This window comes from Scatophagus argus, chromosome 21 (genome assembly GCF_020382885.2).
Source record: "Scatophagus argus isolate fScaArg1 chromosome 21, fScaArg1.pri, whole genome shotgun sequence".
NCBI lineage: Eukaryota > Metazoa > Chordata > Actinopteri > Scatophagidae > Scatophagus > Scatophagus argus.
Window position 1 is genome coordinate 9,935,996 of NC_058513.1, and position 27,730 is coordinate 9,963,725.

The 27,730-nt window shown below is 39.9% G+C and overlaps 1 protein-coding gene and 1 long non-coding RNA gene across 2 annotated transcripts; one reads left to right on the plus strand and one right to left on the minus strand.

The window, feature by feature from the left end:
- Window positions 1–4,705: 4,705 nt before the first annotated feature.
- LOC124053143 (double C2-like domain-containing protein alpha) lies at window positions 4,706–25,815 on the minus strand. The gene is made up of 11 exons (XM_046378112.1): window positions 25,728–25,815; window positions 21,593–21,954; window positions 20,971–21,050; window positions 19,863–19,937; window positions 19,483–19,592; window positions 16,318–16,444; window positions 13,470–13,529; window positions 9,869–10,068; window positions 8,096–8,177; window positions 7,694–7,790; window positions 4,706–6,274 (listed from the first exon to the last, which is right to left on the minus strand). Exons 1-11 carry the CDS (start codon window positions 25,757–25,759, stop codon window positions 6,138–6,140), a joined length of 1,362 nt encoding a protein of 453 aa, XP_046234068.1. The 5' UTR covers window positions 25,760–25,815; the 3' UTR covers window positions 4,706–6,137.
- LOC124053144 lies at window positions 16,462–21,115 on the plus strand. Its single transcript, XR_006842108.1, has 3 exons — window positions 16,462–16,480; window positions 17,803–17,855; window positions 20,983–21,115. It is a non-coding gene; the product is annotated as an uncharacterized LOC124053144 (long non-coding RNA).
- Window positions 25,816–27,730: the final 1,915 nt, after the last annotated feature.

Below are 27,730 nucleotides of genomic sequence, written 5' to 3' on the forward strand. Positions count from 1 at the left end.
TTGTCTGTGCTGTGATAAGCTGCAGGGATTGAAAGTTCATGCTGTTGTCAGGCAGTGGAGCAGTGACAGCAGGAAGAGCAAAATGCTGAAGGGAGAGGCTCCGAGCCAAGGAAACACACAGTATCATCAGCTGTAATGAGAGCTAAAGCCTCAGATGACTTCAGCAAAACCAAAGCAAAATGTTCCTCATTATTTTCCTCTGATGTTTTTTAAATCCTTAAGGAAGCCGTTACTATTGGCTGGTCAGGCTTTCCTATTTCAGAGTCATGAACATCCATAACAAGAGCAGTTAGATAAAGGAAAGTATTGCTTTTATAGTTGATTTGTATATCCGGACAGTGTTGAACTTGTAAAAGCAGCTCTACATTGCACTGGCCAAATGATACATCAACATTATTGCTTGCACATTTACTTAATCTACTGCTGCAGCGATGAGTTGATTATTCACTGGAAATCCATAATTGTTTCAGTCATTTTTCCAGGAACAGGACTTTGTAGGCGGCTCAGTGAGGCTTTACTTTGACACAGAGTGGAGCTAAATGCTAACCTTAGCTTGCTAACATACCAGTAATGACCATATTAAAATGTTTTATTTGCATACTGAGTGTATGCCGAGGATGTTGGGAGTGTCATCAGTTTGCATATGATTGGTCCTAAATCAAAGTATTTGACAAACTGAAATTTTATTTCTTGGCAAAACATTTCACTTTAGAGATGTCACCTTGGGAACCTGGTGATGGGACCTTTGGTTTTTATTCTTTATAGACCAAATGATTAATCGAGAAACTGAGAAAACAAACAGCACATTAATGAAAAATGACAATCATCATTAGCTGCTGTCCTATTTTTAATGATGCAGCACTCACAAGTAAGTTATGTGCTGACATGTGTTACATGGAAATGAAAATAAAAACAAAATCATGCACTTCATAAAAAAAAGACATGCAGTGAGGCTCTGATGCAATAATGCATTAATGTTATAGCTCAGATAAATGCTGTGTATGCCTATATAAAATAAACAGATGTCACACTTGAAACAGAACTTACACAACCCCCCAGTGAAATAAACAAAAATCAACAACAGGGGCAGAAAAATAACGGCACCCACAACATCTGACAGCAGCAAACTCTCCGCTGCCAGTGTTAACATTTTGACAGCAAAAGGTATTTTTCTTTGTACTCAGCTAATTTAATAGGAGGTAAACAGTAGAGTACAGCTCAAACGGGGATCAGCAGATGAGACAGGGTCACATCCAGATGCAGTAAGTGGGTCAGGGATTATCCAGCTGGGTCACACAAACACTGAGGCTGTGAGTCAACTTGGCAACGTTTGGATGCATCATGATCATACTGTCAGTCCGGATAGCAAGTAGCAGCATAATGAGATACACTGACCGGTGGCCATGCTGTTCTGCTAGTGCCTGCTTTATTTGAAAAGTGAATTAACTAGGACTATAAGAAAATCATTATGTGAATTAAGGCTTGGATAGATTGCTATGGATTTTCTTGATTATTATTATGTTTAATTTAACACCACAATGAGTGGTAAGTTCCCACACTTTCCACATCAACTCTGAGTTAAAGGCTCACTTTGACAGGGATTCTGTTGTACTCTACCTCATCCACTAACAGCCGTCTGGTAGGGCTGATTATTTTCAGTGATGATAACTTTTATCTGACACATTTGTCGACAAAAACTGTCAACACTGTAGACACCAGTGATAAATTAACAATAGACCTTGTTCACAGCGTACAGCTCAATGTGTGACAGCAGGAAAAGTGCAGGGGTGACTAATAACCTTAAATCATGACTCCACCAAGCTGCTTTAGTTCCAGGAATGTATTGAATGCTGGCTCAGTGGCAGAGTTTAATCACTGCACCTAGATGGAATGGAAGTGTAATTAATATTATGCGTCACATCCGAACTTTTCTGCTATGAATCCCTGTAAAAGTCTGCTGTTGTTAAGCCTTTGGTAGTAGCTAAGGCAGCAGTGTCACAAATAACATAAAGGATGGCTCTGCACCCTGAAATCAAGCAGCTGCATGGATTTAATTTTATTTTCCCACATGCTAAAATGCCATCCGTGCAAAAGGCCAATTGTTGATTTCCACTTAATGCATTATGGATTTTCTCTGGAGAAGGTTTTCATCAAACTTCTCTGGCTCAGATGTTTTCAAACATAATCTACATTCGTTTTTTTATGTAGAGGCCTATTTAATAATTGATATAAACTGTCAGCAGTTTTGCCATTAAATGCCATTTTGTCACCTTCAAAGTGAGTGACAAATTAATGATGCATCATTTATTTTCATCATTTATATACATAAACTCATCAGGCTAAATCTGACTGCTTTTCACCCTGTGCCACATAGCCAAGTGGACATAAAGAAAATCCTCCTCAACACTTGAATGTGCCACAGGTACATCAGAGGGCAGCACAGTCTGGTTGTTGTCTGCGTGACATCAGGGATTTGGACCAGCATCACAATAGTTGCTTATATTTTACAATCAGAGCGCTGCAAATTTAGGTCAGTCTGGGAGCTGTTTGAAAAGTTTACCCAACATATACTTATATTTCTACAGCATATGGATAAACACCATGTTTATCCATATTCCTGATCAAAGTCATGATTTATTTCATTGATTTAACCTTTATTTAACTACTAAATCTCAAGAGACTTAATAGTTGAGACTTAATAATTATATGAAGAAAGGGTGACGTAATTTTTCCATGCAAATCGACTCATAAATCTGCTGTTGAACTGGGTTATAATTGAGTACCTTTATAATGTCTGCATGAAGCTTAATTGAAATGTGGCGGGCCTCAGGCTCTTGCTTGGCCCATTATTACTGCACAGTCACACTGCCACACTTCAGCATCCTCTGCAAGCGGCTAACTTTTCATCACAATCCTGGCTAGGTGGCAGTAAAATGCTTGTTGTTATGTTATTGTCTTTAATGAAAACAACTTATCATCATAAGTCAGATTCATGGCTCTGTGTCTCTGCGGTGAAACTTTGCTGTCACCAGCAGTAGTGTAATAACAGGGGATGAAATAAACAGATCCTTATTTTTTTTTCTTTTTCTTTTGCTGCAAACATTTATTTAAGTCATAACCATTTCAGAGCGTCAGACAGCCAGATGGTTGGTGCTGAAATTCACTTTTCTGTGACATTCTGTGTTGTTCTACTAGTATCTTTTATTACTATCCATTATTTGTTTTCTCTCTGCTTGTCCCCGCAGAGAGGACACAGTTTGGGTTTAAATATATGTTTATAGTTAGTACAGAAATCGGCTAAACCCCTGGATTTGAGATTAATCCCCAGTGAGCAACTGCTATTATTTTTTTAACAGCTATAGTAGAGGATGTCGGAATAACTAGAAAGTGTGTTTTTTTGTTCCGTACTTTGTGCTGTTTCCCGTATCTTGTTTTGAAGTCAAATCCTTCCCCGTTTTAGATGTTACCGAAGCTTCTGGTGATCATTTGAATTTAATTAAACATTGTCGCTTGGAGGTTATCTCAGGTATTTTTATTAATCTGCAGTGACTCATTCGTGTTTTTATTATATTTGGACCTGAACTATTGCAATGTCCTGTATCTGTGTTTATGCAAAAGCTTTAGAAATTACTTCACAAACCACAATCACAGGGTCACTCAGAACGTGTGTGTGTGTGTGTACTACATGTTACCATATATCATTTTAGAATAGATTTGTTGCTTGTGAAAAACTGTATCATTTCTTATTCCTGTAGCCTATTGTAGTTCTTAGCTTTAAGTGTAATAGTAATGAAATAGCCTACACAATTCGCCAGTGCATTTTATGAAAGTAAAGTACTTTGTAGATCTACTTGTTTTTGGAAAAGACTTAACAGTTAGTTAACAGTTAGTTGTATATGTAGTACCGGGGATCACCAGCATTAAGACAGTGTGAGTCCAGTTACAGGATCTGCAGAGGACAGACATGACTATGGTGTTTGTGAGTGTGCCCAAAAGCACAAGGAGAGAAACAAACAGTGACTGAGATGAAACAGCAGAAGTCTTCTCTGATTTCACAAAGAGCTTCTTTCCCATTCTGGATACATGAGAAAATGCACAATAATCAGAAACTGCAAAGGACTGCATGCATTTCTCTCCTATTTAAAATGTGGACAGAGTGTCTCCACATCTATGACTTCTGACTTCTGCTTCTGACTCAGACACTCAGTCAGTTCGCAGTCAGCCTCACAGCATGATGCTCTGCCAGAATATCCTGATGTCCTGCTGCTGACCTTTGACCTTCTGTCAAATGGAACAAGCAAATAGATAGATAGATAAATAGATTTTTTCTTGTATTTTTGTATTTTGGACATTTGAATTTTGTATCTGACCTCCACAATAACTCAATTTGTGAAAATGCACCTATGGACCTACTTGACCTGTTGACCAACTGAAAATTTCAGAGGGAAATTCAGACCACATCCCCTCGAACAGTAAAGGATTTTAATGCTATAAATTCAGAAGCATTTAAATTTCAATGTCAAGCATTAAGTAGAGATTAAAATTGTAGGTATTGTTGGCTTCCATGTAATTGTTTGCTGGTGAGAATCCTTAACTGAGAATATTAAACCAGCACTGATGCTAGTGTTTTTTTTAATTTACTTAACCTGTGCCTCTGTGCTCCTCGAACATATCTGCCGGATCCCTATGTTAGAAAAGAGGCTGTGATTGCAGATCCTGAAGGCTAGATGGCAGTATTGGCTTTATTGGATCGCCACTGAGCCAGACGTAAACATTAGAGATTCAAAGAGGCCACTTTGGAACAACTGGAAATTCAGGGATACACACAATCAATCAATATGAATGTTTTATGAAAAAAAGGAGAGAAAACAATCATGCACACTTTAAGTTCCATGTAACAAATATCCAAAGCAAGTCAAACACAATACATATTTACATATGAACACCACTTGTATTTTCAGCATGCCTCTTTTACCACAAGACCGAGCACAGATAAAACCTGTAGCTTGGTTAATGGAGTCCATAGTAAAGCAGCAGTCACAGAGAGTTATCAGACAACACTGTGCTCTATACACCATTCATATTTGTAATTTAGATATTCAACAAAGGCTGACGACTTTATTTACTGTGTGACCATGCAAGGCTCTCCACAACACAACCTGCTATGAAACATTTTGTCTTCCATACAAATTAGGGACCATGAAGCAAAAATAGGTCCATTGATGTGTCACCAACAAGAAACTGACACAGTGATATTAGAGCTGACACATCAAACGAGAACAACATAAAAATAAAGGAAGGTTACCCTTAATTTAAATAAAAATCTCTTCAGTTAATTAAAGCAACACACCTCAGGAGAGTTGAGAACAACACAATGATGAGGATGTCATTCTGCAGCAGAGCCTGGCACATATTTGTCTTTTAGTTTGCTCCATCAACACCAAACATGCAAGTAACTGACACGAACCATCAACATGGAAGAACCAATTATCTTATTAAGCTGTGCTGTCTGCAGGTAATCCAATAGGTACAAAACATCTGACAGTATTAAGACCACTTGGAAATCTTAGGAAGCATTAGGCAAAACATTATTGCAAGGGAGAGGTATGTGCGCTGTGAGACAGAAAGTCATAACAGAGGAGTTTTAATGTCAGCAGTTAATGAAAATAACAGGCCGAATGTAATGAGAGCAAGCAAACCTGACATGAGGGATAATTTAACTTTTTCACTCATTATATTTTCTTTTGCCTGATTTCAGGGTTTCTTTTCTGTTAATTGAGATCTGACCAGTTTGCAGCAGCACAGAGGAGCTCTGAGACTGACATTAAACCCACAAAAGGGACATGGATTGCTATGAATATGATTATGAAAATTCTCATACTGTCAGCTTTGTGGTGGGGACAGTTTCCCAGATTTGCATCAAGTCTATTTTAGATCCACGATTGGAGTATTGATCTCTGAATGTGACCCCCCTTTGGATATGTTGTTGTGAATTATGGTCTCATTTATGACACAAAGTAAGTAGGATATGAATCCCTCATAATCATGCAGGAAATCCCCAGAACATGCGATGAAACGTCTCTCAATCAGAGTTCAGGTCAGTCTCTTCAGCGTCAGGACAGTAGATGAAGATCAGTTCATTCCTGCAGTGTGGATCCAGGCAGCTCGTTGGTCAGTGTGTGCCAGCGCTCCACCTTCTTGCCCTTGTTCTTCAGGCAGTCTATCCAGTGCTGCAGAGTGTCTCCCTGCGAGTGACACCCTAAGGACACACCGCCTGGCCAGGGCACAGAGAAAAAGAAAGTCAGTATGACTTGATAATCAACAAAGAGTGAAGAGCAATGAAAAGTAGCTATAGCTTTAACCTTCACCTTTCTGGTCCATGAGAGTCTTCCATATTGTGTTATTAGGTAGTTTTGTCTTCAGCTGTACTGATTTATTAGCAGCAATTGTATTTTTTACTGGCTTTTGTCCTAGTGTAATTACTTACACACAGAAATCCATTTTAGCTCCAGATGATATTGAGTCAAAAATGCTGTTTTCCTTTTGCAGCTTAAAAAGAAAATCAACTTTAATATATGGTTAGGCATTTAATAATCACTTTTCACTTGAATTTCTGTCATTTTAATTGCATGTAACGATTCAAACAATCAGACAGAGATGAACAGTGTTGAAGAGTAAAATGATTATGTGATGGATGATAAGTAGCTCCTTTAAAATCTAACAATAAACATGACTCAGTTACTCTTTTTCAAAGAAGATTATTTGTTCAAATAGTAAGTTTAATAGTTAGATTAAGAGGAAAAAATGGCATCAGTTTCCTGTTGACATTCACTAATACTTTCATTCTCTAATGGATTGAAATATGATGAATTAGCACTCAGGCCTGGTGATTATATATATTTTTCTATTTGTCAACATAAACAACAAAAGACAAAAATCAACAATGAACTCATTCTGTTGACAGGTACTGTCTTTGTATCCAACGCCTGATGTAATTCATTCCTCAGTGCTACAGAGCTCCTTTGTTGTCCAAAAACAATTAAAAATGTTGTACTGGGTGACATGTTCTGTCATTACTGTGAACATGAACACTGCAGTTTCTTTTGAGGCATCCCACAAACACCGACCTAGTGCTAGAAATACTCACAACAGCACCACACAGCAGAAAACAGTCCTCAGCAGCTGCTTTAAACCCTTTTGTTTGAGTAAAATTTGCTAAAATCTACAGCATCCAGCTGCTTTAGGAAATAATTGAACCTTTTTTTTTTAGAAGAAAAGAAACTATATTTTCGCCACCTGTTTTTAAAGATCAACATCTTATAGAACAACACCAGATTTGACCTTTATCTAGTGTAAGAAACTAAAATCTTGAATTTTAAAGAACAAGAAGCCACAAAAAAAACTTATTCAAATAGAAGACCAGGGCAAAGTATAATTATTCTCTCCCACTCTTAGAGCAAGTATGGCATAAAGCTCATTTTCACCCTTTTGGCAGCCAAAACCCTGCAAATTAAACACAGTGCTGCACTCAGATTTTAGCAGATAATAGAGAACGTCTTAAAATATCTTTGGCAGCATCTGCCATGGATACAACATTATTAGGCTGCTAAACTGGCCAGCGTGCTGATCAGCGATCCCAAAAAGCACCAGCAGGAAATGAACAGCTCCCGGCCTGTTTGTGACGTCAGCTCACCTATGAAGTCATTGGACTTTCCCAGGTCGTAGTCCCACACTGTGACCTCCAGTGTCTTGGTGGCTAACTCTGAGAAGGTGATTTCATAGAAGAACTCCTGAAAAACAAAGAGAGACCGAAAGAGAGAGAGAAGGATGAGTGGAAGAGAGCAAAGGTCAGAAGATCACACCTATAGCACACGTTGCTCTTCGTCTCTAAAACCCTGAAGTTCTCACTAATGAGGCAGCAGATAATAATACGCAAACAGTAATTAGCTGTCTTACAAAAGGTTGGTTAAAACTTTGCATGCAGAGATGTGTCTCTGGAGGACAGGCTAAGTCTAAGTGAGCTAACATTTAATCGTTGCCTCTTGCCCCCACAGTTATACACATGCACAAACATATACTGTATGGGGATGTCTACCTCGTTAAACTCAGGGTTGAGAGTCTTTTTTATGACCGCTGTTTTGTGCTTGGATTTCTTATGAACGTCGGGCTTGAGGTACCTGAGACAGAGGAATGTGACAACATTATCACTCACAGGTCTTGTTACTTCTGAAAGGAATACAGTAGTAAATCACTAATGGTAAAGTAACTACAAATACAAGTCAAATAAAGTTAGAGATGAATTCACATAGAAAATCATTTTGTTCCCTGTGGAATTACTGGCAGTGTTATACCACTCTTTTTCTTCTTCCAAGTGAGATCTTCACTGACGATTCAGAAACAATATTTTAGTACAGGAAAAGTTCGTCATTTGGGAAAATATGCTTATTTGCACTCATTTGCAAAGAGTCGGTTGGCTTAGCATAGAATAAAGACAAACAGATGTGTCTGTGTCGGAATTTAACAAAATGAGCCTGGCCTGTGGATAAAGAAAGACTAGCTCAATCTTTATGCTAAGCTAAGATAACCAGCTGTTGGCTGTAGCTTCACATTGAACACATATATGACAGCAGTATCCATCTTCCCATTTAACACTCAGCAGGAAAGTGATTAAATACATTTTCCTAAATGTTGAAGTATTCCCTCAAATGTTTAATGTATTATTTGTGAAACTAACCATGTGAAAGCATAAGTAATTCCTTCACCAGCACAGCACAGATTGAAAAAGCTCAGTACCCTACTCTGGGTGTCATCTAATTCTCAGGATATTTTTAAGCCAGCTGGAAGGAGTGTGGCAAAATCTCTGTTCACATTTGCTTTCCACCCACCACCCACAGCTCAGAGAGCGTATGTTCCCACACGCTCTCAGACACAACAAAGCATCCGGGAAGATGCTCCCGCCAAAGGGCAAAGACGCAAGCATGCATCTGAAATGAAACAAGGTGCGTGATGTATTAGTGAGGACGTGTGAGGGATGTATGCGTAGGTTCAGTGGGTGTAAAGAAGGAGGGAAAAAAACACGAGTTCAATGCATGACGGGAAAAGGGGAAGGGAGATTAGTGTGCATGAATGTGAGTGTGACAGAAGGTTGTTTAGTGATTTACGCATTCCACAAGCAACCTCAAAGCCAGCACTCAGGAGAGCCCTGAGTGGAGAGGAGAGGATTTTAAAGCTCGTTTGTCCAGTTTCTGTCAGGGTGCATCATTCAACCCAGGGACCTTCCTGCCCTCGCTAGCACACACACAAACACACAGGCTGTGACACACACAGTATTGCTTTCCTTTCATCAGTGAGTAATGAAACTCCAGAGGACCTCCATGACACTAACAATGGCATCCGACTGTCTCCTCTGTGTGTACTGTACGCCCATAACATTAGATCATGTCACTGCCTTTCAGTCCATTCTGAAGGCTGTCAATACACATACACATTGTTATCATTATCTTGATGAATGAGTGATATATTTCGCAGTGGCTTCCACATGTGTGGAAGCTGCCCTTATTTGTCACCATTTCCACGAAAGACATTCATCACTCATGTGTAGCGACAAAAGTGATTCATGGGGTCAATATAAGCCAACGGCCAGTTAAGACAGAGCACAGGTATTAGAGTTTAGAGTGAGATGGATAGGTCAGTCGTTGCTGAAACGGGGGTCATAAAATATCACTCAATAAATCTAAGTTATGTATTAATTATTTAGTATGTGTCTAATATATGGTAGTAAAGAAGCCTAAAATTATTTGTTTTTAGATCTTTACATTGTTCTCTTTCATTTAATTAAACACACAGTGGCATTCAGTTAGTGTTTTACGTTTTAACATAGGGATCTGAGTAGCCGTTGACATCCATGGCTGCCAGGTGGGCACAGCGTTTGACGCCCACGCACAGCCCGCCACGAGCCCTTTCCTTGGCCTCTCCCTTCACGTCGCCATCACTGGACGGGGGGAGGAACTGCAGGCAGAGCAGCAAACGACCTCTCTCCTCAAGACTTCTCTGCTGCTCAGTCTCCCACTGAGAGGGGATACAAGAGATTAAAACAAGGAAGAAAAATCAGGAGAAAAGTTTACAAGCTGCATTTCTAAAATTGATTTGAGGTTCGGGGCTAAAAGTAGGACTCAAATGTCGAAGATGAAAGAGCAATAATATTCAAGTTAATTGACATTTTTGTATTACCCATGAATTAAATAGCTTACAGTAAAAAGCAAACAAATAATAAAAACAAACTCTACACTCTACTCAGCAGCAAACAACAGACAAACAAAGTCGGCCACTAGCTGCTCAACCTAGTGGAGCATTTGGCAGCCATCAGAGGTCGATCAAGAGCAAAAGGGTCAAAGGGAGGGTGAGTGTTATGGACTAATACACAACTTCACATTAATGCTCATGCTGCTCTGCTTCTGTTCGATGTGTGAATGAGCCGCAGCTGCTTGCTAACACGCTCACCGTGTCAATTTAATAAAGTTACGATATGTCAATGCTGTGTTCACTGAAGCCATAAAAATCAATTGATCCTGGTTTAAAGCTGCAGCGAAAATAAAACGGAGCAGATCGACCTGCAGCAGCACAGCAGAAATCAAAGCAGGCATATGTCGCTTATGGTTAACAGTAGCCACAAATGACACAAGTGAAACACAGAGTAACTCAACAAACAACTTCAACAAATCTGACATCTAAAATCAAACTGCAATCTCAGCGTTAACTTTTGTTACTAACTGCAAGCTTACCAAGTTAATGCAATGCACTGGCTACAATCTTTTCTCCTGTCTGCTTGGCATATATGGTTACAACACATAACACCCTATACTGCAGACAACTGCACCGTCTGGGCCCCCTCTGACTGAGAAGCATGACTGTAAACAGTAAAGGAGTGTCAACCAGCAAGCAGTAATGTTTTGTGCTCCTACCAGACCAAGTATGGCTGTGGCTTCAAAAAGTGCATTTAACTCAGGAAGGGAGACTTTTATTGTTTATGTATTCAACAGGGTCTTGCTCTCATTCCTATCTCTATTTTTTACTCATAAGCAGACACATAGTTCATTGACTTTCATCGAACATCTGAGCCCGTATGCTCAAACAAACCCAACAAACACTGACATTGTAATAAACAGGGATGCAGTCGGTCCGATGGCAAGGACCTGTCTTAGACTAACCTTAAAGTCATATTAATACACTTTGTCACTCCGGGCTTGACTATTTTCCATGGACAACATCAAAATGTTACCAAAGCATCTGACAACAAGCGGAACAGCAGAGTAGATTCAAAGTGACAGATGAAAGAAAGCGAGGAAGCAGCAACAGAGGGTGAAGACGGGAGAAGACGATGTTCTCACAGGGCCGTGACTCACCCTCATGGCCGACAGCACCAATACATGTATGTTATTTATAGTGAAGACGCACATTTGCTATTTCAGGACTTTCATCACTGCAGGTGCATCTTTTTCAAGTTATGTCTGACGTTACACCACTGAATATGGAAAAATCTTGGTGTTATTGGCTCTAATGTAATTTTAATATGAAATGGGTTCCTTCACTCCTTCACTGTATTTTTACCAGGTGTCTCTCCTCTCCTTTATATCTATCCATCTCTCATTAAGTCTTATCTCCAGGCGTGAGTTGGACACAGCCAGGGCGATCAATATGCCACCCACCCGACACTCCTACACGTTCCACCCCCCTCCCTCCCTTTCCCTAATTATCTCAACAGCTTGCCCATTTTCTTTTTCCTAATTCTCTCTTCCCTAATTTTCTCCTCTCTTTGTCTGTATTTTTCTTTGAGAATCACCATTACAGCAACCAGGCAGTCCAGCATCTGCTGTGACTGAATGGGAGACTTTAAAACTCGCACTAAATGGGAATAATTTGCACCGGGTATCTGGTAATGAAACAGCTCAGACCTTCACAGATCGATATAAAGTAACTCATTAGGGAGGTGGAAATAAACAGGCATCAGTGTGGAGCCAGACACACACAGTGACAGACGAATGTGAGAGAGATAAATTTGTGGGTGGGTTTGCAAGGCCAGAGAACTGGCAAGATGATCAGCAGACACATTATACAACCTTGGCTATGGTGAGAAACACAAAGGCAGCAATTTACTCCAGTTAAATTAATGGAGTTCAAGGATTACACCTGCCTTTTGGTGTGAATGCAACTCTGACAACAGCTCTGAGACTGGATTGTTATTTAAAAGATTTGACCAGTTTTGGGAAAAATACATCATTCTCCCTCTTATAAATTTACTGCTGAAATCATTCATTCCACTAATAAAAAACAGCCATGTTCAATTCAGCGCACTCGGTCTGGTATAATAAGTAGCATGGCCAATGAATAAACAAAACAAAAAGAAAGGGAAAAAAATAACTATGATCATCATTTAAGCTATTACTCATACATATGCAAAAAAAGAAAAAGAAAAATATACAGCATGAAGAATACTAATGGCTATAGATTAGGTAAGTGAAACATGGGGCAGTAGCATTAAGGCAGAAATTCGAACAAGGATACATTAGAGTTGAGAAGATCATTCAGTTAAACTAAGTTTGTGGGCTACTGCTTTTTATACTTGTCTTGTAATTGTCAATTTTTGCGACTGTGGCTGCCATTCAAAAAATGTAAAAAATGTACTTACATGTAAATGTATAAAAGTGTAGCATGTATTTGTCCCTTTTTATGATGGCTATCGGTTTTCACTCATTTCCATATAATACAAAAATCAAACTCAATTATCCAGCTTGACTGCGTATTGATTCGAAATGTTCTGCACTTAATTACCTCACAACAACAAACTAATGGTGGCATGTCTCAAGTGGGTCCGCTAATTGATTTCCATGTCTTATGAAAATGAATGAAACTAATTGATGCCTGGGACAGTGGAAAAGTAAGTTTGAAAGGTTTGGAAAATAGTTTGCTTTCAGTTTTTGGTAAAATTAAACATATAACTCAAACAAGAGGTGATAATCAACTGTCAATTAATTTGTGAGTTAATATTCATAATTATTTAGTTTATAAGATGTCAGATAACACTAAAAAGTAGCCTACTGACAAAATGGAGTTTGGCATGTCTGTTTGACAAATTTGAGAGGTTAATCAATTATTGAAAGCCCTGTTGTTTAACTTTACTAATTGACTTAATAATTCTGTTTCAGCACTTACTCAGATTTAAACAGTAAAACCTGTTGCTCTGAAGAATCTTACAGGAAAAATTATGAAGACTGACAGTTTGTTTTGACAAGAATAAACAGGCCCTATCATGAAAACTAATGGCAACCCTTTCAATGATAACTGCTTTATTCACATACTTTTAGAATATCATTAGTGTAGTCTCATACTGGCTAAACTGACCAAACTTTAAGGACAGACAGACCGACAGTAGCATAGTCATTTTGCCTGAGACAGAAGAGTCATGTGGTCACCTCTCTCAGGTAGCAGGAGATTCCTCTTAGGGCTGTGCTCATCGCAGTCGGTGAAGGCAGCTAGAGGCAGAGATGGCAACAGAGAAGACAAAGAGATTTAAAAAAGAGTGGGGGAATATGACAGACAGGCTGTAGAAGCAGGTTAGAGGTCCAAAAGATGAAGAGAGAGGGACGGATGTATCGAGCTGAGGGTGAAACCACTTTGAAAATGACAGGCCTGACACAGCGTCTGCTTCGCAGGATGACAGAGGGGCTTTAGTGTTTGATCGCACAGTGGCCACCAACCTCAGAGGGCCAATCTAATACCAAAAGCCCTTTCCAACTCATAAAGAACAAAAACCCAGCCCCCTTAGCGCCTTTTCACACACATGCTGCCCCCACTCCCATACACACATATACACATGCACACACACCGCTCTCCACCACTTTTATTTTTTAATCCATTTGTTTCTCATCTCACCCACTTGCTTTCTCTGTCTATTGATGCCTCCCCTCTCTTCTCCCTTTATTCTCCCAGTCTTTGCGTAGCCTTTTCCCATGCGTGACCCAGCTGACATTTAGCCGGCACAAAAAGCTATTTGTGCCCTATAAGAATAGATGTCATATAAGAGTAGACGTCCTCCGTTTACCTAATACTTCTTCTCGAGCAAGAATCGTCTCAGTTATGTCAGTAGGACAACCCCGACAGCACTATCGTTTTTTTTTTTTTGGTTTTTTTTTGTAGCTTTGGTCTGGGGCTGGTAGCTAACCTTAGTTAAACTGAAGAGAAATCCTTAACCTTAAACAAATGATACAGTGGGATGTTATACTACAATGTAATAAAATTTTGTTGCAACAGTTTGCAGAAAACTCTGCCCTGTTAAGGCGTGTTTTTCCCATATGGCGTGGAGAATCTCTGTTTTGTGCAGAGCCCTGACCTCAGCTCCATCCCACACCATTTGGATGAACCTGAACACCAACTGTGAGCCAGGAATTATCGCTCAACAGCAGTGGCTGAACTCACTAATGCTTGTGGCTGAATTTCTCTCCCTGCAGTCAGATTTAAAAATCTGACCAGAAATTTGTGCTAGAAGAGAGGAGGCCGGTGTAGCAGCAGATTAATGCTCATGGTTTGGGGGGGTTTAGGAATGACATATTCAGCCACTACATCTGGGTGTTATGTTCAAGTGCCTGCATGCTTTATTTGATTGTCCGCATGTTTCTTGTAATGTGATGTAACAGAATAGGTCCTTTATAAAGGGTTTATAAACCACAACTAATTAACACTATTAATGGTTAATAAGAATAACAAATGAACTTATTTGACTGATTGGACTTGGTGACTCACTCTCCAGAAAAAGGATCTGACCTGTCTCCTAGAAATTATGTTTATATGCAACTAACTTTTAAACAGTAAATACGTTTACAAGAGAAACATAATTATAATTATATAACATAATTTTGTTTTTGAGTCCATGTGTCATGTTTCTTGTGTTTCCGTGTTTTATGTTCAAGGGTTCTGTCACGTCCTGGTTCCCTGTCTTTTGGTTTTGAGTCCATGTGTCATGTTTCATGTGTGTCTTGTGTTTCCATGTGTTATGTTCAAGGTTTTTGTCATGTCCTGTTTTATTTTGAAAGCGTTACTTCCCTTTGTGTCCTGTTTTCATGTAGCTTTGCTTTTGGTTATCCTGATTGCTTTGTCCCTCTTAATGTGTGTCACCTGTGTCTCATTGTCTTGCCTATTTAGTCCTTGTCCTCCCAGTCACCTGTGTCAGAGTGTTGCATTGTCTACCTTGTCAGGTTTTGTTTGTTTCCATGAATCCATGCCAGGATATCTTTTGTCTCACCTTGCCATGCTACGCCGTGAACTTTGCCACAGTTTATTTTTCATTGATCCCATGCCACAGTAAGTGTGTGCTTTTTTGAGTTCTGCTTTAATTAAGAAAGACTGTTGTTCGGACCTCTGCCTCGCATCTCAGCCTTTTTGACTCTGCATTGGGGTTCAGCTCTCCCTGCGTCAGCGATGATGCCATACCTTTTGTGACAACGTCCACCCCAAACATTCAGTCAAACAAACGTTATTTTTAACATAATCCAGGCAGGAATTTATGTTTCCCTTGTGTTGCATATTAATTGTATATTAACATAATTTCTAGGAGACAGGATTGGTAAGGCTTTAGTAAATTAGTATTATCAACCAACTCGGTTACAACTTATAAGCTCTTTATAAATGGTGTCATGTTGGAAAATACTATTAATTTCATTTTTAAAGGAATGGTTTTTACAATTTGGGAGATTTAGTTCTCTGCCAGAAGTGTTTCCTGAACTATTCCAGTTACATTTTGTGTTGTATTTGTTTTTATTTACTTTTATCTATATTAAATTTCATTTGAAGTCTGCTATTCGAAATGCGCATTTCCATTTAGTATTGTTGTCTTTAAAGGTAAAATGTATCGTTTAAATGTAAAATGCCTGCCTAAATCCTTTTAATCATGTGTTTACTTTTCAGAAAAATCAGCTTGTTTATTCACTGTTGTCAAATATCAACACTTGTCACACAGTTTTTTAGGTTCAGCTGTTGTACAGACACGTTTTCTAAATATCAATGTTTTAATGCCTGCCTGTTGGCACGTTTCCTCCCTTTCCTTCTTCACCTCATTCTCCCCTCCATCTGTCTTTTTGACCAACATCTATTTTCTTGTTTCAAAGATGTGAGTCAGACAGGAAGTCATAATATATTGAATATTGCTGTACCCTCCAGTCATTTATCTCTCTGCATTTACACATTGATTTTCCTCTTTCTATCCTTTGAATCTTTCTTTCCTGTTCTCCCTTTTATTCATTCAACCCCCAACCCCTTTCTTCTCACAGGAGGTGGATGCTCCAGACAGATGTTAAAGTGTTTGGTCTGGTCAGGCTTCACGCGGCGCAGGGCCACCCGCGACTCCCCGATGAACTCATTATGTGTCAGCTTGTCTTCGTCACACACAGACACCCTGGGAACGAGAGACAGGAGAGGGAGGGGGAAGAAGGTAAAAATGAGAAAACTCAATAGACAAAGATGAATAAGAGATGCTGATTAATGACGCTGAGACGGAGTTAGAAAATTTTAAGTAGGAACGATTTTGTAAGTGCATGAGGGACGACAGTAGTCAGAAAACTTCACATATTTCATTTAAGTATTCATAAAGTTTGTGGCAACATTATAATGAGTGAAAGAAGTTGTTGACATAAACCTGACGTGAATTAAAGAGCACACAGCAAGAAATATCACCTATGAATAAATCTAGCATCTGTATACACATATTGTAAAGGTAATTACCATTTTCCCTCCCCGGAGTATGTAGATAGTGTGAAAGTGCATCATGCAAGGTTAAGTCAATCCATATTTATGGTGCTGGCAAACTTTTACACCTGCCATCAGCTGAAATGCATAAGTGGGTGGGAGCAGCAGAGAGGAGTGATGGAGATGGAGGGAGGCTGCACATGTGAATTTAAAAGCCACAGAGCGAGAGATGGAGTGACGTGGGTGAGAGGGAAAGATAAAAATGTAAAAATTTATTTAAATTTGTGTGTGTGTGAGAGAGAGAGGAATCATTAATGCATACAAATGTGCATGTCCATAAGCAGAAGTGAAGAATCAAGATGCTACAGACTAACTGAAATCCAGTGTCACTTTTTCTGTGCTTTATGGAAATGTGACTGCAAAGATATGCAACAACACAAAACTAAATGCAGATATAATAAAAAAGAATCCAATTTGTCAGAGGTCCAGATATGGACATGCTACCTCTTAGCCTCCTCTTTCATTCGACCTCGAACTAAATTCATAACCGTAATAAGCTCAGGTATTGCAGAAATGTAGACGGTGCAAAGAGCGAGTTGCCTGGGGACATCAGATATTTGGTGGAATTCCCCAGAGGTAATTTCTCATCCAGTAGCTTATTATCCAAAAGGAACCCTTCTTGGATAATAGGAAATAGGAATATGAAAAATGGGAATGAAAGAATAGAAAATAGGAGCCCAAAAAAAAGACAGCAGAAGAGGAGTATAAAGACAAATGAAGTCAGAGGTGAGATGTGAAAGATGGTCTGATACATGGCTGAGTAAAGGGCAGCTCAAAAGGGCTCCAGGATGGAGTGGTGAGTGAGCACACAATAGGTCAAAGAGTCAAGTGTGAAGCGTAGAGTCATCATCACGTGGGATGGACTTAAGTATATGATAATATACACATTTTGCTGTCAGTGTGAGAGCTCACATTTCCCACATCAGAAATGATTCATAATGTCAATAAAGCAGCGTGACATATTGAACAGTGAATTTTTCTGTTGTTTTTTTTGTTTTTTTTTTACAGGAAGCTCATTTATGCCAAAAACAGTGCCCATGATGAAAATCAAAATACACACGGTAGGTCGAAATTTAGTCTAACTCAAAATAATGAAATTATAGATAGATAAATTACTCACTGTTGACCAGTTATAATTTTTTTCATATTATCTCATAGTTTTGACTCACAAAATGAGGAAAAAAGACAACATATTGACATTCATGATTATGTGATGATGTAAGTGTTTTTATTTGTATGATTCACAACTTTTTTAAATGTATTTTGTTTGTTTTTGTTTGTTGTTTGTCTTTTCTATGGAATTAACTTCCATAGAAAATACAAAAGCTAGTTGGCCAATAACCTACAGACTGATGTGCACTTAATGAAAATACATTTAAAAAGGACTGTAAATCATGACTTCCTGTTATCATAATATAAACACAACTGCAGGTATGAATTGTATTTTATGAAATTGTACTGATCTGTCAGGGACTACATTGTATTTTGTTACCTTCAGCTACTGGTTTGAAGTTTGGAGAAACTGGTTTGAAGCAAAGACTACAAAAGAGCTGCAGTTTCTCCAGAAAATAGAGTAGTTCTGCCCTTTTTCACAAAGTGGAATAGCCTGTGGTTGCAATCTTGGTGGTGTTCTGGTCAGAGAAATCCTCCCTTTCCTGTGATGGATTTCTTTCTTTTTTCAAAATGTTGACAGGCAGTAACGAACTGGAAGCCTGGGAAGAAATTCACTTAATTCAAATAAAATGTTGATATTTTAGATAGGTGACATGTTTGTTCTGTTAAATCTTTTAGATGCACTGGAAGCATTATAGCATTTTACCATTCCTCTGTGTTAAGAAAAATGCACTACAGGACAAGAAAACGGACTCAAAATGTCTGGAGTAACTGTTTATGAAATGTATTAAACTGGTTATGCTGGATTTATCCTTTAAAATTTTTCCTAACTTTCATAATATCTATTACAACATATTCGAGATTAACGTGAATGGAAAATAGTGATTAAATTGAGTGTCTGCATAAAATAACTGTACACAGTTTGAAACGACATGAACATGTTTACACACTGCAGTAGGTCAAAGTTCCTGTCCCCTTGTCTTCAAATGGTTCTGCTGAATTAACACAGTGTCAGAGGCCGGTTGTAGGGCCAGTTTCTCTAATTTCCCCCGAGAGATCAACCGTCGATCCTATTTAAATCCCACTCCTACATGTGCTGTGGCGAAGTTTTGGTCACAGGCAGAGACACTTCGCAGCTTTCGTCACCTCTAGAGGGGGGTCAATGAAATTAAAAACCCCGCAGTGCTTAGTCTGACCTCAATCTGTCACTGCAACTTGAACAGAGAGAAAGGAGGGGAGAGACATGGAAAGAAAGACAAAAAGAGAGGGATGGTTTAGAAGGAGTGAGGGGGAGATCGTTTCCAATCCTAGTGGACAGGAGAGATGTGAGGACAGGGAGGAAGGAAGGTGAGGTGACAGAGGAGGATCAGAGGATTAGTACAGATAGAAAGAGAGCGGAACACGGTGAAACAGAAAGGATAAAGGCCTATAAACTGAAAGCAAAAGACTGATTGAGATAAGTGATAAGAAATCCTTTGTAAGCAAGAGCTGGCTTTCTGATGGGCCAGACAGAACAGAGAGGCAGGAAGCGAAGGAGACAGAAATAGCAAGAAAGCCTCTACAGCAAACATTTACCGGAGTGTTTTGCGGTACATGTCTTCCTCTGTGATTCCACAGTAGGTGAGCGTCTCATTCCACACGGGGTTCAGTGTGTTGCGAACAGTCTTTGTTTTCAGTTTATTAGCCTGTGCATCAAAGCGGAGAGGAGAGGAAAATAATAACTTAAGTCAAAGCTTTTTTTCTCAGAGCTGCAAACAGCAAACAACCTCAACAGGAAAACAGTTTCTTAATGGGCAGAAGGTCATTTTGTTTTAGAGCAGATTTACTGGTCTGCAATTCTGCTGGAATTAAATATGCATTCAAAAATCCTGGGTACCAGGTTACTGAAGGTCTTTTTTGTTTACAGCTGTAGAAAAATCCAGGGACACAACCATGCTTTGATAACAAAACCAGACCTTGCAGGCTCCTGGCAGCAGGTGCAGCTTGACATAGGGATCAGCCAAGCCATTAAAATCCATCGGCTTCAGACCCTAATAGAGACAGAGAGAGAAGATACAGGAAGGGGTTATAAAATAATTGGTGGAGAACATTGTTCAAAGTGCGAACACCAGTAATGAATTCTTAAATGATTGTCAGGCTGAGAGATGAGAGGTTCATTTATTAATTGAACCTAAATCACAGGGGTAAAGAGGAAGTGGGGAGGCTTTTAAATTGACAGATATTTTCAGGCGACCAGTGGGCCAGCTAGTGCAGGGTCCATACTGTTCATCCTTTAAAATAAATTAATGATGACAACTGAAATCCTCTACTACACACAAATATAATGTAATACTTTTACCTTGAGGTTGTGTACCTTCAGAACTTTAATTTTTTTTTCTCAAATTGGTGAAACAAAAAGCTGTTCAGCTGTGTTTCTGCGGCAGCAATCGTTAATCTGCAGAGACGTACCTTCAGACTGAGGTTTAATTAACTTTTAAAGTTTGCCTGTGAAATGAACAGTCTGTATTTTCATGCTGTTACCTCAATTCCTGCACAGGTTTCTTTGACCCATGACTACAGTGCAGTTTATTTTGAATTAGTGTGACAAATGTTTTCAAATATTTAGCAGCTATTTAAGTTTTGAGGTAAAAAGGAACTGCTAAATGCTGAACAACATGAACATATTCCATCATTCAGCAGGTATAATGCTGCCATATGACATGTTCACAATTTTAACACAAAGTACATCTGTTAAGACATTTCAATCTCATGGTGGCCTTAGAGTCATAAGATTTATTCTCCGACTCGTCCACCAATATTCGCACAAACTTTCAAGGCAATCCAATATTTGCTGAGTTATCAATATCAGTCTGGACTGAAGTCATGGACCAACCAACCAACCGACAGACACTGCCATCCCTAGAGTCATGATGTTTCTTTTACAGCTTCTTGTGTCAATGGTTGAACCAATGAGTATGATGGATACAAATGTAAATGAAAACTTTTTTCTTTTTCTTATAATTTTTTTTTTTAAGCAACAATGACCTGTGTTGACTCCAGGAGATTTCAGAGTACTTTATTTACCTTTGCTCTCAGGACTGTGCAGCGTAAGGAGCTGGTGGCTCTCTCATACAGAAGGTCAAACTCTAACGTCCCCAAGGAGGCTGGAAAGTAGTTGATGGAAAATTAAAATAAAAAAAAAAAATTAAAAATTAAATTAAAAATTAAATTAAAAATTAAATTAAAAATTAAAAATTAAAATGTGTCACTTTGGTAATTATTCTTCACCTGATGAATTTTTATAGAGAATGACAGGAAGAAATTAACTCTCAGGAATAAATTTCTAGCATTGTCTTGATAGAATGTTAATTTTGATCTCTGTGCTTAGCTGGGTAGTGAGCTATGAACTAACTCATTAAGTTTTAGCATTAGCATTAGCTTTGACAGCTAGCAGCTGATGTTAGTTGTCATTTCAGCCAGCAAAGTCAATGATCATCAGCTAAAAATGAGAAGCCTGCTTTTATATTCTTCAAAGACCCATTGTTTCAAAAATTGCTAAAAATTGTAAATTGCATTATGTATTATGTGAGAAGGGAGAGCTTGACAGGAGGGAAAAATTTTTCTCCCAAATCTACATCCGTGTGAGTTAATTTTTAATTCTGTGACTCAAAAAGCGAAACCAAGTCATTACTTTCAGGTGACTCACTGTTATCGTCGCTGTCACAGCTGTCGATCTCAATGGAGGTGTCCATGCTGCTCATGGTTGACAGTGAGCCCCCTCCGCCTGCCGCCCCTGGTAACAGTGGTGACAACAGACTGCTGCTCCCTCCTCCGCCTCCTCCCCCACCGACAGCCCCTCCACCTTGACCTGCACTACCGGGGCTGAGCGCGGTGGGAGCTGCCACCTGGTTGGGCGAGAGCGGCTCAGAGAAGGAAGAAGTGGGCGATAGGCGAGGGAAGTAGGCTGAGATTTGACGAATGGGGCGGATGGGGCCCGGGCATACATCGATGGCCATGTGCTCCTGGATGGAGATGGCTAAACTTTTTCCTTTTCGCACAGTCATAGGGCTACAGGGAAAGAGACAATGATAGAGGGAGGAAGGGCTTAAACTCAAATCAAATCACTTTTAATTAATACAGCACTTGAAATGAGGGAATGTACTCATCCAAAGCAAGAACGAAAGACACTGAACTACACATGAGCTCAATTTCACCTCTGCTACTGCAGGCGAAGCCAGGTGAGCTTAGTAAGAAAGTTAATGATCAATAAGATCTTTTCCTGTATCTGGATATCATCACACTTAATCAAAGCTTCTCATTTGCCATATAGTCAAAAAGAAGAACTTGTAATAGGAAGCATTTATCTCAATCTGAAACACTGAAACCTCCTTCAGTATAATTAGAACTCTTTGAAAGAAAAACATTACTCATAGGATGACAAAATACAGCAGAGGATGGGCATAAATTTGCATTTCAATTGAATATATCTGAATAAACTCAAGCCTATCAGGGAGGATAAAGGATAATGGACAATATGGGTCTCCCCTGAGTCCTAATCATCCTTGATGAAATTGCAGTGTGTGAGCTGCGGAGTCGCGCATGTTATCTAAAGTGCTTAACAATCCTCCATTGACAGACAGATAATTAATGGAATAAAGTCTTTACAGGTTGTAATGCTTTTCAGTACAGTCGGATACAGAGAAGAGTCCTGATGATTATATAAAGTTGTGGTAGCAGGGAGTAGAGTTGACCACAAGGCTGATGTGTCTGCTCTCTTCCCGAAATAAAAAAAGAGGGGGGTGGATTACAAATATCTCACAGCTTTTGTTTTCTAAAGACAGCAGGCCTTGAGGGGGCGTTCTGTCCTCAATACTGAACAGATCCCCCCCTTCTGCTCTCACTGCATTAATCGATTGAAACTGAGAAGTGAATATTTGCACTGTGAATATTTGCACTTCCCCTGTGTTGTCTGCAAGTTGAACATCTGTGAAGTTTAGAGATATCAAAATGAAGAAAATCTCAGCACTCAGAGGGGGGAGATCCAAATAAAAAAGTAGTAGGAATAGTGGCTGTATTGACTGGTGACTGAATGCCCTGAAATGAATCCCCATGAACAGAAGTAAGCGGAAAATCAGGAATAAGTATTAATTTACAATCCTTATTCAGTCATCAGTGGACTGGATTATCTCAAACCTGCATCCATATAATTGAAATAGCTCAACATATGCTTACTGACTTTCCCTCTGAGCGTTGGATAAAAAGATTAGGTGTTGTTGGATGGATTTTGTTTGCATTCCATTAGTCAACAACAAGCATATTTGTCAAGTGTTCTCAGAATGTTAAACTATTACTTTAGTGCAGAAATGCTGGTTTCAGTTCACCTGCTCCTCAGATGACCTGATATATATGAGACATTAAAACTAATTATCCCTCTGACTTGTGTTTGTGGGGTCAAACCTGTAAACAAGTTCATTTCAGACCCTCCAGTCATCAGGATAAAGTCAATATGACCAATGATGCCCTTCCTCTGAAACTGTCGCCGCTGACTGTTGACCTTCAGGAGAATTACAGGCAGCGCAGGTCATTTGTCATGTATGGGCGAGTCTCTCTGCTGTGAGCACAACAGTGGGTGAAACACATCACAGCTCATCCAGCTTTTCCTTGGCTGGAGATGAAACAAACTTCCGAAAAGCGGTGCAGCATGCCAGCCCGTAAACTTTCTCAACTCATTTGACTGAAAAGGACTATGACAGACCACTGGCTCTGGAATGGAATATGCAGGACATCTTGCCTTTTGAAATTTAGCAGCAGCCATTTTGGTGCCATTAAGGACTGCAATAGCAAAATTAGCGAGTTTTGAAGTGCTGACCAACTAGTCAGAGTTCATCATTGCTCAGTTAAATAACACAGAGGTAACCTTGGACTCCTGTACCTCAGCATAAAACACCTTGTTCTTGATCCTTGTTTTTCAAATCTGAGGTGGATGAATATATAGAGAGGAAGAATGTTTATCACAGCGACTGTGCTGTAAATCAGTCTGGCATAACAATAAAAAAGAAATAATCTTAAATTAAGTGCATTGCAAGACATTAAACAGAAGGTGAAAAACAAGTTAATGAAACCCTGTGATGATGATGATTTTGGCCAGCATTGATTAAAAGATCAATTAACTCAGATGAGCAGATAATAATAATTGTTCCCATGAATAATACATAATACATAATCCCTCAAAGCTCACGCAAACAAATATGTCAATTCACCCATGCACGCATGCAGATACCGTTCTGTCAGATAATTAATTCATCTGTCTACACACACACACACATGCAGCAGTTGCAGGCTTGTGAGTGAGTGTCTGTTGATATAATGTGCGCAGTCAGTCGCCTCCCATTCCTGGCAGATGTGGCCGTAAGCTGGAGCAGCACCATCACCATCACCATCACCAGCGGCGGCAGCACCAACAGCAGCGGCAGCAGCGGCAGCAGCCACACACATACAGCAGGGAGGCCTGGTGGCTCGCAGCTCGCGGGGAAGCAGAATCTCACAGAGAGATCATGATTGATCGCTCTCATGCTGCCAGCTGGAATCTCTCTCTCATCTTTTCTTTTCATCATCATCTAGTTGCTGAGGAGTGTGGCAATGGCAGTGCACACTCAAACAAATAAGGTACAGATTTCTCCTTGCACATCACAGATTTTTACATCCATGACCATAGCCTTGGAGAACAATACTGAACAACTTTACATAATTCCTATAAGCTACAAGATGATGGCCCGTCTTGTCTACAGCCTCTACACTCAATTGTCCTGTGGCTGTTAGTTATGCAACCACATACAGTACAGTACATCCTGCACAGCCCCCTTGTACATATATTTGTGAGGTTACATATGTTTCCAGCTTGGAGAGGGCAGAATGAAGCAGCCAGAAGCCAGCAGTCAGGAATATCTTTGTGCAACATGCAAACCCCCTCCTCCTCTTTCAGCTCCTTCACTTTAAATTAGAGTCACATCACAGCATGGACGCTCTCTCTCCCTCAATCGCCCTCCTCTACCATCACCTTAATAATCCACCTGTTATCTTCTTTTCCCCTGTTTATCTCTGTCTTTATCTCTCCATCAGTCTTTCTCATACGTCGTTACTCCACCTGTAGGTATGGGAGGATGTCTCTCTCTCTCTCTCCCTATCGCTAGACTGGTTTTCTTCTTCTTCTTCTTCTTCTCTTGTGTCCTACATACAATGGGCCCCTGCGGCGGGCTCAGTTCACCTTTAAATAACTAGCTGCTGCCTGACAGGCAGATGGTATGGTACAGTGCCGCATACTGTAGCTACTCATTAGAGCTTGACAGTCAGCTCATCATTTATAGCTAACCACAGTGACAGTGAGCACTTGTCAATTAGAGGCAAGTTATTTTCAGGCAGCAAGGGATGAGTAAACTTCAACGTGCGTGAGCGACAGTCTCGTGTGTTGGAAGGTGTGAAGGAAAAGTGAAGGAGCTGGTAAAAAGACACAAAAACAGACTGCCACATGTTGCACCTGCCTGTGGTGTGTGAATGGTGCAGAAAAAATGTTCCCGTCTCTCAGTCTGGTTTTTTTTTGCTGCATTAGTTTTTGTTTCTCTTGTGCAGTTAACAAAGAAGAATGCATATATGAACCAAACAGACAAGAGAAGTGAAGATACAATCATGGGATGTGAGGGAAGGAAAGAAGACAGTTTAAAAAAAAAAACAGAGTGAAACATAGGTTGTATGTCATGCAGAGAAATGAGGAGGGAAAATACATATGGATCACAAAATGTTTCCCACTGCATTTCAGAATCACAGAATAAAAAATGTTGACCTACCTCACTGATAGTGCAAGTGTGAAACTCCTCATAAAAAAAGAGGGGATTCCAGCGCGGAGAGGAGAGGGAGACTAACTAACAGGTGGAGATGAGAGAGGACCAGAAACTAGAGGGAGAGAGAGGGAGAGAGGAAGAGGAGGGGGGGGGGCAACAAAGAGAGCGAGAGAAAGAGAGAGAGAGAGGGAAAGAGGAAGAGGAGGTAGGGACAACAAAGAGAGGGAGAGAGAGAGAGAGAGAGAGAGGGAGAGAGAGGGGCATGGTGAGCCCTACGCATATCATTAAAAATTAAATGCACGAATAGTTCAAGTTGAGATGAAAACGAGCGGCAGAGGGAGAGAGAGAGAGAGAGGAGAGCGGCATGCTGGAAGAGGATGGAGGGAGTCAAGAGGAAGAGAGAGAGAGAGAGACAGGGGAGAGTTATTCCTTGACATTCTGTTGTGCATGTGACTGTCCTCCCCCCCAACACCATCACCCTACACACACACACACACACACTAGTTTTTGTCACTTATGAGGACAATGCATTCAGCTGCATTCATTCCCTACCCACTTAAAGGATAAGGCTGATGATATTTTGCGTTTTCCTTGAACCAGTATTTCCTGATACACCAAAATAAAACCCGGTATTAACACCAATACTTGCATTAAAGGAATCAAGGAGTTTTATAGTGGTTGTTAGTATCTGGCCCCATTCACTACAAATATGTAACATAGCAGCAGCAACAACAAATTAATTTATTTCAATAAAATCTTAATTAATTTAAATAATTAAATTAATTATTACTGCGAGCTAAGCAGCTAACAACTCACCGAAGTTTTCCTGTTCTCACCATTCTGCCTGTACTGTATGAACTGTGTGCAGGATTAGATCTACACTCGTCAGAAAGAAAGAATTTCTTCTGTCTCCCCAAATTTTAGTGGGGAGTCATTGAACCAAATCTATTATTTAGCAAACTATGGCCAGGGGGAGGGACAGTACATAGCTTATTGACATACACACTGCCAATTTTGGTATCATCATGCATAGAAACCAAAACCAGTGCTAACCAGTTGTAATGGGCAGGCTGTGCTATAGCTGAGGAGGTGGCAAAATGGTAGACGAAATCCTGTACTGAACATTTAGCAGAGGGTTTAGCAGCACTATCTAATATTGATGTTCTTGTCTGGCAGTAATGTAGCCCCCTAAGACCTCGTTCCTCAGATCTGTATGGACTGAACAAATGAGGCACAATGTGTCAAAGGGGCAAGGGCTTGTGAAATATGGACAGAATTCGAAGGCAGCTCTAAAAATATAGGGGGCTGTATATCACCAGAATAACCATCAACCACTGCTCACTGTACTGTTTGAGCTGGTGGCCCTATAGCTGACTGGACTTAGTCCTGAGCGTGACCTCGGATCAAGGGGGGGTCCCGTGGACAAGCAGTCTCCCAGTGAGCACAGCTGGACCCCAGACTGGGACAGGACATGGTCTCCGAGTCAGGCGAAGGCTAGTTTCACAAAAGGAGAGATACAGTACAAAGATGATTTACACTTGCTCCGACAAGGACTATGACTCAAGAGGACGAGAAGGCAAAAACACAGTGTAGAACATTTTCGCCTGGTGCTCTGTGAACTGAGCATTTATTTTTACCTTACCAAAGAATGAAGAGTGTTTTACAAAGAGCTAACATTTTGGGAGTTTGTTTTGCTTTCTTATTAGTTATTAGCTGAAACTACGCGGGGCTGCGCAGACCGTTGCCTCTAGAGGAGCCAAGTGGAATTACGAGACGGGAGAGATTCTCTCATGACTCCCTCCTAAGAGATGTTAATTTCAGTAGATAACTGCAACACAATACTCAGAGGACTCTGACATAATGTCAGCACTTGTTTCTTCACATTCTGTTTTTTGAATGTTTTCAGCTAAAATTTTAGCCACATCTTTCACGTTGCACCTTTAATAAGTCTGCTTTCTTGTAAGTTTTGGCCAGGCTAGCCGTTTCCCCCTGCTTCCAGACTCGATGAT

Excerpts from the sequence above, each read along its gene's own strand:
- LOC124053143 (XM_046378112.1), bottom strand. The coding sequence starts at position 25,759 with ATGAGGAGTTTCACACTTGCACTATCAGTGAG. Across the intron at positions 19,938-20,970 it reads GCACAGTCCTGAGAGCAAAG|GGTCTGAAGCCGATGGATTT; the intron begins GTAAATAAAGTA and ends TGTCTCTATTAG. Across the intron at positions 6,275-7,693 it reads AAAGTCCAATGACTTCATAG|GCGGTGTGTCCTTAGGGTGT; the intron begins GTGAGCTGACGT and ends TGCCCTGGCCAG.